At 39.1% G+C, this 12,297-nt stretch overlaps 1 protein-coding gene across 1 annotated transcript in view; it reads left to right on the forward strand.

The window, feature by feature from the left end:
- The window catches only part of LOC121870567 (vacuolar protein sorting-associated protein 13C-like), a 66,597-nt gene that overhangs the window by 32,227 nt on the left and 22,073 nt on the right, over window positions 1-12,297 (forward strand). The window contains exons 22-25 of the mRNA XM_042372398.1: window positions 82-212; window positions 1,956-2,118; window positions 4,695-4,859; window positions 6,397-6,504. Coding sequence (XP_042228332.1) covers window positions 82-212; window positions 1,956-2,118; window positions 4,695-4,859; window positions 6,397-6,504 — 567 coding nt within the window. The remainder of the gene's footprint in view (window positions 1-81; window positions 213-1,955; window positions 2,119-4,694; window positions 4,860-6,396; window positions 6,505-12,297) is intronic.

Raw genomic sequence — 12,297 nt, forward strand, 5'->3', positions numbered from 1 at the left:
TCAGATACTTTGAATATTATACATTTATCAGAAGACTAATTTTTTTTCTAATCCGGTATGTTTATTTTCTGTATCCTGAAGGTTGATAACCAGCTAATGGATGCAGTATTCCCCACAGTCTTTTACCCAACCAACGAAAATGGATCTAACCAGCCTTGTGTCTCATCATGTCTGCTCCTTCATTCTGCTGCAGGACAACTCACAACCATAAAGTGAGTCAACAGGCATGAAGTATTTCTAATAATGCTCATTAGGTTCATCCTGCAGCCAGCCTCTTGTCTTGTTCACAACTCCTCACTTCCACACCTCTTGTCTTGTTCACAACTCCTCACTTCCACACCTCTTGTCTTGTTCACAACTCCTCACTTCCACACCTCTTGTCCTGCTCACAACTCCTCACCTCCACACCTCTTGTCCTGCTCACAACTCCTCACCTCCACACCTCTTGTCCTGCTCACAACTCCTCACTTCCACACCTCTTGTCCTGCTCACAACTCCTCACCTCCACACCTCTTGTCCTGCTCACAACTCCTCACTTCCACACCTCTTGTCTTACCCACCATTTTTTACCGTAATTGATAGTTAGAATAAAAAGATTTTTTTACTTCAAATATTTAGCAATAGTATATAGCCAGGTGAAATATATTATACAGTATGTGAGTGTTAAACATTTTTAAGGTTTAAGAATGACACTGCAGAAATAAAGAGCTGACAGAAAATAATTATATATACAGTACTCCCTCTTTATCGACGGGGGTTACGTTCTGTAGACGGCCGTCGATACCGTGATGGTTACGTAATTTTTCTAACTATTATTAGCATATGTTGAATAAATGTAGGTTCGGCGTGGCATCTTCTTCCACCATAGGCCTGACTCATCAGCATTAAAAACTTGTTCCGGCCTATAACCCTTTTGTTCTATGTGGTTAGCAAACTCTGCAGGGTATGCTTCCCCTGCCACAGTGTCTGCTGATGCTGCTTCGCCAGTCACTTTTATATTATGCAGCCCATAACGATGTCTGAATTTCTCGAACCATCCTTTGCTAGCTGCAAATTTTTTCAAATTGTCACCATCACCCTGATTATCACCATCACCCTGATTATCACCATCACCCTGATCATCACCATCACCATCACCAACACCATGATCATCACCTTTAGAAAACTTATCATAAAGTTCCTTAGCTTTCTGCCTAATAAATTTCGAGTCAAGTGGTATGCGGCGGCGGTTTAGGTCCTCTATCCAAATGTTCAGTGCTTTTTCCATTTTAATGAGGGCATCATCACGCACATGGCTTGTCACTTTTGATGTCACTGGTGCACTTGAAGCTAAAGCGTGCTTCAGATCCTTTGCACGTCGTTTAATTCCACGCACACTGGATTCGTTGAGCCCAAAGTGGCGGCCAACAGCTGTATAGCTCATACCGCTGTCGAGTTGTTTCAGCACTTCATTCTTCTCATTCAGCGTCAGCACTCGTCTTGCCCTCTTAGGTGTAGATCCAGAGGGAGCAGCAGGTCGTTTGGGAGGCATGGTGATATAAGTTGATGTGATGAACCACCAGCAAAAGTTGAAAATCAAAGACTGTTGCCCACGCGGCTTGGCTGATGTCTGTGTTCAGGGAAGGCGGGCCGCGGGTAGACGCTAGTCACGCCACTAGTGCCGCCTAGCGGCGAAAGTACAAACAAGGCCTGCAGAGTTCAAATAAAGCCAAAATAAAAATCCGTCTAAATAATCCGTCGATAATCGAAACCGTCGATAAAAAATCCGTCGATAAAGAGGGAGTACTGTATTTAATAGGAAATAATTAAAAAGGGAAGATTATATCAGTAATTGTCAAGAGAAACTTTATATGGGTTCCTTACTACAAGAAATAATATTAAGAATTTAGCTAAATAAAATACAAATTCATTTTCTGTCGGTGACTAAAATTAAAAGTCATCATTGTGAATTTCAGGCATTTTAGCTTTGTAGCGCAAGAGTTTTTCTTAAAACTTGACAAGGGTTTCTTGTTGTCCACCTACGATGTCCTGGAACCTCTTCTGCCCAGCCTTCACTCCAGCAATATTCACACAGAACTGAAGAAACTTAGGACACCTGTCACCTTTTCTGCCATGAAGGTATGTCATTATGTAGATGATTATAGTCAGTGGCGGACTGGGTCAAAAATTTCTACCGGGAAAACTTGTAAAAGGGTCCATTCAAAAGGGTCCAAAAGGGCCCACTTAATCCTAAAACGTAGTCAAAGGAATCAAATAAAAGTAAAGGTTTTAAACATATAAATTATTACATCTATTCGATATTGTTGTATTTATTTATGTTAGTGCGTGCATAATACAAATACTAGAAAATTTTAATAATCTTATAATAAAACTGAAAATCTCAATCATAGTACCTGTACAACCAATCCGAGTAATTTACAAGGCATAATTTGAAATTATTTTCAAAGTATAATTAAAATTGGAACGTGTTCATTTTTTAATGTGTGCACATATCACTAAAACAGTAAAAATTCAGTAATTTACAAAGCACAAATCTCGGAAATCTCGCCAAGAAGGTCATTTCCACCGGAAGTCTTGTTCGGCGAGATTTGAATCACTAGGCGATTGTAAACACATGGCGTAGTTTCAGATCGCATTCGGGCGCATTGGTACGGACCTAGTAATGTCGCATTAGGGCAGATGAAGTTAATATCTCATAAACCTCATATCTCTTTTTTTCTTTTTTCCGTTATTTTCAAAGTGATGGACCATCACTTTGGGGCCCTCTGGGAAATTTCCCAGTATCCCGGTGGGCCAGTCCGCCACTGATTATAGTGATGGTATTATGTAGATGATTACCACACAAGCTGAGGGAGAAGAATTCCTTGATCTCATTCAAGAATCATTCCTCTCACAACACGTGTCAGAACTCACGAGGGGAGACAACGACTGAGGAGGCTATGGTGGACGAGGTCCACGTAGGAAAGAAACTAACTCCGACCAGCGACCACTACATACTAAGATGGAATACAATCTTTGATAGTTGAGAAAAAGTAGATGAGGAGGAATACTATGACTTCAACCACAGAGATTACCAGCTCATGAGAGACAAACTACAGAGAATTAAATGGGAGGAAATCGTTAGAGAGGAGGCACACATAGACGAATCAATGCAGGACTTCATGGAAAGGGGGAATTCCTTGGATCAAGGTAAAATGATGAGGCACTGGAAATTAGTCAATGTCACCACAGCATACAAGACGGGTAGGAAAAGTGCAGCAGAAAACTACAGGCCTATCAGCCTAACATAACATGTATGCAAGCTTTTTGAGAAAATTCTGAGGGATGCCATCATCCAACACCTGACTTAACACAGTCTTAGCAATGCATCACAACACGGTTTCATGGAAAGAAAATCTTGTCTGACAAACTTACTCGTGTTCCATGAAACAGCAACAGAATATGTGGGTCAAGGCTCACATTGGATGTGTTGTACATGGATTTCTTCAAGGTGTTATGACAAAATCCCACATTCACGACATGGCCTCTATGATCCAGGCACATGGCATCACAGGCAAGATTTTGATGTTGATTAACAACTGGCTTGAAGACAATCAACAAAGAGTGGTAAAATAGAGTATATTCTGAATGGGAAAAGGTTCTGAGTGGAGTACCAAAAGACTCTATCCTTGGACCCACCTTGTTTGTCAAGTTTGTGGATAAAACGAAGATATTTGGGAAGGTATAGCAAGACAGGACGATGTTACAACAATGGAGGAAGACCTGAATGATCTGTACAAATGGTCCCAAGACTGGCAAATGCTCTTTAACATACCAAATGCAAAACCATATACCTGTACATGGGTACAATAACTGTAAGCACAACCATTCTGTTTATAACACTTTCCTGGATATTGTCAATAAGGAGAAAGATCTTGGCGTAATGATAGATTATTCACTGAAGGCGGAGCAACAAGTGGGACCAGCAGTGAGGAAAGCAAATCAAGATTTGGGAATTATAAACCGTACTTTTGAATACAAAGATAGGAAATGTTCCTTTAACTGTACGAATCTCAAGTACATCCCAGTCTGGATTGCTGTGTACAGGCATGGAAACCCTACCTCCAGAAAGTTCTGACAGAGTGACTAAGATGATTCCAGAACTATGTCATCCCGATTATCCAAATAGACTGAGGGCCTTAGGACTAACAACCCTTCAGACAAGGCACAGTGGGGCAGATCTCATTGAAACATTTAAAATCCTGAAAAGGATGGAAAACATGAACCCGGGACATTTCTTTGTGATGTCCCGCACCACCAACACGAGAGGATATAACCACAAGCTCGCCAAGTTATCAAATTACAGAACACATATAAGGAAGTACTTTTTCACACAGAGGGTGGTAGACCTATGGAATGGTCTACCAGCAGCCAAAGTTGTGAAATCAAGTACAATACTGGACTTCAGAGTAGCCTTTGACAAAATTATCAAGAACAGTGAAGGGATCCTACACAGTCAACTGGCCTTTTTCCTTTAGCATGGGCACTTCTAGTTGGTAAACAAGGTATTTTGACTTAAAACCATATTAATATAATTAAAACTACTAAACAGACTGACTTTGTATCTTTAGTGGTTGGGAATCCGTTGATGTTGTTTGTAGGCCAGCGGTTGAATTCCATGTTCTTTATATTATTTTAAATATTTACCTTTGCAGAACCAACAGACCAACGATGAAGGTCCCCTTGTGGAACGAGTCTGTGTTGCAGGTCTCCAAGTGAGAATATCTTTTTCACCAAGAGGCACAGTCCTAGGAAACCAAAGCAACCAGAATGATGTGTTGGAGTGGTTCCTGACATCACTGGGAGCAACACTGACTGAGGTGAGAGCTTAACCCCCTTTACTACAGGGATGCCACTTTTGATATTTTATTTGGTTAATGTGTGTGGCATTCAAGTGATTTTTTTATCCCAATAAAACTTTTAGTAAGAATATAACATAATATTCGCCTCTTAACACTCTTGGAGTTTTCAAATGCAAAATTGCATTTAGTCAAAATGATTGCTTAAGGATTTTCATGCGCAAATTTGAGGGCTGTCACTTCATTGACATGGGTTGACCTAATTGAGGTGTATAAACATCTCAAAGGGCACTATTCAGTCGGTGTCCATATCTGGAGCTGGCAGATGCCCACCCCACAAGGGGTCACAGCTGAACGTTGAAGAAGCCGCAAGTCCAGAAACCTGTGAGGGCAAACCTTTTCGGAGTGAGAGTTGTGAACTCTTGAAACCACCTGCCAGAGAGTGTTGTAACGGCACCGAGTGTGAGCTCTTTCAAGACCAGACTTGACCAACACTGGAGCAGATTCAGATACATTTTAGTGGGTTACTCAAGAAATAAGTTACATTGTTAAATAACATAAGCGAGGTTGTTAAATAAAATAAGCAAGGTAAGTACATCTTTACTTGTGTACAAAGAAATGTATATTCCCTTTATGTGTTTGCCCTTAGGGCAATTATTTCTTTTACCTGTATTGTGTGTGTGTGTCTGTTGACACTATACACAAAACACGTACAAATAAATAATAATGGCAAAATCCTCTCACAAATAATCAGAAACACTTATATATTAAAAATGTTGAGTCTTCTCTCAAGTCCACTCCGTGCTTTGTTATTAACAAAGCACGGTAAACTATAATTTGCAATATGATAATTCATGATATCTTCTGGTACCTAACCCACGAATTATTGAGACTCCACTGTAGTAGTGTCACCTGTAATATTATTATTACAGGCAGTCCCTGAGCTATAAATGGTTACATTTTTTAACCCTTTTTGTAAGTTGGAACAATGTTATTTCCATAGGTTAGGTTGGATTACTGATTTTTGTGATGAAATTATTGGGATCCTATTCATAAGTCGGGCGTTCTTAACTCGGGGACTGCCTGTATTTTTATTATTATTATTATTATTATTATTATTATTATTATTACTACTGTATTATCATATATCTTCACAACTGGTCTACAACATGACTCATGGAATATAGTTTTCACCCACTTAGTCATTAAAAAAAATATGAGATATCTCAAAATTTTAACTGTTGATGGACTAGTGTAATTACTAACTTTGTTACACAAACACCTCTATAGTTGAAGCGCAATGCAATAATAACATTATAACATCAAGGCCGTAAAGGGGAATTATGGTCCCCAATTCTACACATGTATAAGTGTATAAAAATATCAAAGTGTGGTATGTCTTGGGTCATACTTTTTACCCCTTGGTTGTAGAGTGGGATTTTGGGCCCCAGTTCTTCAGTGTTACTTAATCTTACAAAAACATAGAGCCTGTGTAACTAATACGTGTAGGTTAAGAATACTTATCCCTGTAAACTCAATAGTTTCACATCCCTGACAGATGAAGAATGTGTCTATCAGAGTTGGACATTATGAGAGACAGTCCATCCCTTGGGACAAGTTGGTGCTGGACTTCCTAGACCATGCCAAGTATCAGCTCGTACAACAGGTAATGTAAACACCATGCCCTTTTAATTAGTTTACAGGTACACTTTGATTTACAATAACTCTATGATACAGTAATACCACACTATACCAAAGTAATTGGTGAGCAGCCAGTTCGGTACCATAAGTGGGGTATGCTATAACGAATCTAATTGGATCTAGAACCTCGTTCGTTATAGCATTCGTTCGTTATAGGATTAATCCGTTCCAGGCCCCCAAATACAACCACGTAACACTGAAAAAATTCTGTGGAAAATGTAAAAAATATGGTACTTTATCTTACCTTAGTGTTGTTCAGCATGCAGGACAGCAGGCAGAGGGGGAGGGGGGAGGAGAGAATTATGGAGAAGAGGTGGAAGGAGAGGAGTCATCCTTCCTAGCCCTCTTTGGTGACTGTCTCACAGGCACTTTGTCTGTAGGTTCTTTTGTTACCTTTTTAAAGAAGGAATCCAGGGTTGGCTGCTTCAACCTTGATTTCTGGACCTTCCAAAAGTAGTTCATAACATTGTTATTAAACACACTGATGGCCTTTTGCACAGAACCAACATCAGGATAATAATCCTCAGCAAGTTTGGACAGTTTGCTCCAGCAAAAGAACGCATCCTTGAGATCTTTGGCTGGAATGATGTAGCTTTCCTCCTTGTCCTCATCCTCCCCTGACTCCTCAGAAGTTAAACTCCGTTTCAGTGTCTCGTTTTCTTCTTTGTGAAGCTTCAAGCAGCTCCTCAGTGGACAGTTCCTTACTGTGCTCTTCCACCAACTTCTCAACATCATCATCATCCACTTCCAGGCCCATGGAATTGCTCAGAGACACAATTTCATGAACAACAGCCTCTTCTTCTAACTCTTCGAAGCCTTCAAAGTCTCTTTGAAGCACACATTCAGGCCACAATGGCCTCCAAGCAGCACAAAGACACCTCACAGTAACCTCTTTCCAGGCTGAGGTAATTAAAAAAACAGCATCTGCTATATTGAAGTGACTCTTCCAAAATTCCTTCAAACTAACATCACTGGAAGAAGTGGCCGCAAAACATTTTCTAAACAGCGCCTTTGTGTACAGCTTCTTAAAGTTAGAAATTACCTGTTGATCCATGGGCTGGATGAGAGGTGTTGTGTTGGGTGGCAAGAAGTGCACAGTGATGAAGTTGAACTCCTCTGGCAATTCAACCATCAAATTAGGAGGGTGGGCTGGTGCATTGTCCATCACCAACAAAGCTTTCAGTGGAAGATTATTCTCCCTGAGGTATTCCCGAACACTGGGTCCAAACACCTCAATCACCCACTCAGAAAATAAATTCCTGGTCACCCAAGCCTTTGGGTTTGACCGCCACATAACACCAAGGCGGGTCTTCCTAATGTTTTTGAAAGCTCTGGGGTTTTCTGCATGGTACACAAGGAGTGGCTTTATTTTGCAGTCACCAGAAGCATTAGCACAAAGAAGGAGAGTAAGCCTGTCTTTCATTGGCTTATGGCCAGGGACAGAAGTTTCCTCCTTGGTAATGTATTTACGGCGAGGCATTTTTTCCCAAAAAAGTCCAGTTTCATCACAGTTGAATACCTGCTGAGAAACAAAGCCTCCCTCTTTAATCACATTCAAAAAAATTTCATGGTGTTCCTTAGCTGCTTCCTTATCTGCACTAGCAGCATCACCATGTCTCACAACACTATGTAATTTATTTCTCCTTCTGAAACCAGTAAACCACCCCTTGGTACCCCTAAACACTGGCACATCACTATCACTTGCACTGGGAGTCTTGGCTTTAAGGTCCTCAAACAATTGTCTGGCCTTCTCACAAATTATAGCTTCACTAATGCTATCACCTGCCATTTCTTTCTCCTTTATCCACACTAAGAGTAAATTTTCCATCTCTTCAATCACATTACACCTTGCTTTGCTAAGTCTAGAGATTCCCTTAGCCACTTGCACAGTTTTCAACTCCTCTTTATTCTTCAAAATCGTACATATAGTCGATTTAGCCATCCCATACTCATCACTAAGTTTCGCAATGCTTGTTCCATCCTCACGTTTCTTTATGATTTCTTTCTTAGTTTCAAGAGTTATGAGCTTTCTCACTCGCTTTGGACGATTCATTGTTACAATTGTACACTTGTATAACAAAATATTTATACAAATAACTCTATTTCCACATCAAAAGACGAAATTTCAACAATAACAGTGGTGCACTGGCTACACAATGAGACAAAGATGGCGCATGACGCTCTTGTTGTGGGTCGCGGTACAACAATATTCATGCGCCAGGCAAAATAGTCCCGTATTCATCCGCGTTCGTTGTAGGAATTGCGTTCGTTATAGCATTCTCAATTTTATAGGTAAAAACGTTCGTTATAGGAATATTCGTCGTAGGATCCGTTCGTTATAGCATACCCCACTGTAGGGAGGTTTTCAATATAAAACGAATCCAAAAAATGTGTCCAAAACCAAACTTTGTTCAGTATGTATGAAGAAGTTCAATATTTTTAGTCCGAATAAATTGCCACTATTGGATTTTTTTTATTTTTTTTTATTTCAAATATAGTTTGGTAACACAAGACAAAAACATCATACAGTATCTGTATGAGTTTATGTTGTGTGAGTTAAGGTAAATAGCTTATGTTAATTTCTATAATATCTGAGATAGGAGAATGAGTCCCAGTCCGACCTAGGTTCAAAAAATAATAAAAATAAACAAAGAAAACTGATGGAATCCTTCAAGAGTGCATTGCCATGATGGTTTGTTTTGATTTCAGTCAATCAGAATGAAGTGCACAATGCAAAACATAACACAAGTCACTAGTCAGCTGTGTCCTGTGAGTTGGCTGTGCATGTTGCCATTGTTACATGTAAAGAAACTTATAAAAGTTGTGGAAAAATTATTTCATCACTTTAATGTGATTTACAAATATAGAAAATTTATTATAAGACTTACAATAAAAAAAATTAAGAGCATTGTGTTTATTATGTGTGGGAGGTGAACGTATGTGTAGAGTCAGTGGGTGGTTGTCAGTAGCGCATCTGACAGCTTATCTAGTTATGCCTATTTCAGTTTTAACAGGTGCATCGGCAGACATCTCTGTTATAAATTATTCCCTTTTCGAGCTTGGACAACATCAAGTCTCCCCGAAGGTTCTACAAGCTTCCCTAAGATTCTTGAAGGTTGCTGAATCCCAACTTGCATATGTACATGGCATGGGTGGCTTCCCAGGTTGTATAATGTGAGAGGAAGAGGATGTGTAGTGAAGATTATGTGGGTGTGTAATGGAGGTGATGTGGACGTTTAGTGAATATGAAGTGGTTTTTATACTGTATGTTTCATGAATAAGTTTTTAAAACTTTACCAAATAAATATTAAATGAAGAAATTCAATACATTAATGAAAAACGGATTTTTCCCAAGTGGCTCTTTGTCTGCCGATCACCTTGATACTGGGGCCATTAACACGTGTTGTGACTCAGTTACTGACAAGATGTTATGGATGGGTGACAATGCATTCTTTAAACATAATTACTAAATATGAATTATGATGTAAATAATAAATAATTATTAGTTAAGAATGTAGAAGTAATTAATTGTTTATGAAAAAACATAGGTAATCAATAAATAAAACTAAACTTAAAGGTATGATGATGTGCAATTACAATGAGACCGATGATGGATTCAACTTACTTAAACTTGTCTATGTATCCCACACATTTACATCATGTCCACTAAACATCAACATCATGTCCACTAAACATCCACATCATATCTGCTATAGATCCACCTCATATCCACTACACATGCACACAGTCATTGAGGTTTATACTGTATAATAATTACAGGTATAGATATATTTATTAAACACTGATTTTTTACTCCGAATACAAAACAAAAATCCAAAAAAAGCTTCCTCACTTCCTAGCTAAAAAAAAATTTCTTAGCTGAAGATATTACCCATATACCAGTAGATGCAGAAAGTTGCAAGGTTCCCAATGGTGCAATTGAATTTTTGCTATGACATACATTTGTTGTAAATTATGAGAAACTGAACAAAAATTGTGCAAAAAGTACAATAACTTGTTTTTTCTTTTTACAAATACAGTTGGTCCTCATATTACGCGGTCCCGCATTCCGCGTTTCACCGTTAACGCGGTGCCTTGCCAGAACCTAACATTTTCACATTCCGCGGTCGTGAACCCCATTACGCGGAGAGCGGCTGGCAAGCCGCGCCATTTTTGGATCCAAACCTCCCGCCATCCGCCATGTTGTGTAAGAGGCGCGAAAATGGTGCGCACAAGGTCGCCCAGTCATCAAAACATGACCAGTTCTTCACCCGCCACCCACTACAGCCGGCCCAAGTCAGTGATAGTGATAATTATAGTGAGGATATGGACTTATATGAACTTTGGGGGGTTTGACAAAGAGGCCCTGCAAGCCTCTGTGGTGGATAGTGATACAATTGATACAAGTGATACAGGTGAGGGCCAATAATCTGCCCTCTGCCTCGGAACCAACCGCCCATCCCCGTGTGCCCAGCCATCTTTTCTACTAATGTAAGTGTTAAAAAACCTAATATTATTGATATTTCTCTTAATTATTAATTGTGTGTGCATGCCATCATAAAGTTAAGATAATATTTTTACTACAACATAGTTGTGTGTCGTCAAAAAGTGGAGTTTGGGGATCGGCCCGGACTCCATTTCAATTAATCCCATATGTTATGTTATTCACTTTACGCGTTTCTCACTTTCCGCGGTACCCTCCGGGTTACATTAACCGCGTAATATGAGGACCAACTGTACTATGAATATTATCAAATTGTATTGTAATATGTAGTACAGGTAGACTTTTTTTTGAAGACATTGGTATTTTTGGTTTTCATATAACATGCATGGTTTGGTAGTACAGGTGATGAAATTTACTAAACAAAATATGGGAGCAACTTTCCACCTTCCTTCTACTGGATGCATAATCATAAAACCGATACAGTATTTAAGATATTTTAGGAGCGGTTTGGTGTACAGTCTAGCGAATTCATTTGGTGTAAAGAAGAGGTAATACTGTACAGTACTTTAATTTACAATACAGTATTAATGATTTCTATATTTTTTTTTGTACAGTTGTACCCCACTTAACGCGGTCAATTGAACCCAGAGGGTCCCGCGTTAAGTGAAATCCGCGTTAAGTGAACAACAGAACATATGGGATTAATTCCAATAGAAACCGGCCCGACCCCCAAACTCCACTTTTTGAAGGCACATACCTATGTTGTAGTAAAAATAACATCTTAATTTTATGATGGTACATGCACACAATTAATACTTAAGAGAAATAGAGAAATACAGTCGCCAAGTTAATGTCCATTCAAATAATGGACTCAACCTTGCCTCCCCCCCTCTTCCAACCGCGCGGTCAGTCCCAACCCTCCCCCCCACCCCCCACCAATCCTCCCTTCCAGGGTTTTTAACATTTAGTATTAAATAATACCTCAGATTAAAGTTAGGATAATATAATTGACATTGCTGGATTCCTTGTAAGACCAGGAATATTTTGAATATAAATGTCATATATTTTGCACAAAAGATAACATAGTTAATTTGAGAAAAATTTTTATCTAAAATTTGTATGTCTAATGCAAAAATATGATGTTTATATTCAAAATGATCATCAAATTATAAGAATTCCAGCAATGTAAATTATATTCAGACCGGGTAATTTGTATGAATTTTATGAGCTAAAACAAATATCTTCAGTTAATAAAAAAAAAAATAATTCTTCACAGGGTAACAGATGGTCGGTCGGTCCCTCCCTCCCCCCCAC

This window comes from Homarus americanus, unplaced genomic scaffold (assembly GCF_018991925.1).
Source record: "Homarus americanus isolate GMGI-L3 unplaced genomic scaffold, GMGI_Hamer_2.0 scaffold56333, whole genome shotgun sequence".
Classification (NCBI taxonomy): domain Eukaryota; kingdom Metazoa; phylum Arthropoda; class Malacostraca; order Decapoda; family Nephropidae; genus Homarus; species Homarus americanus.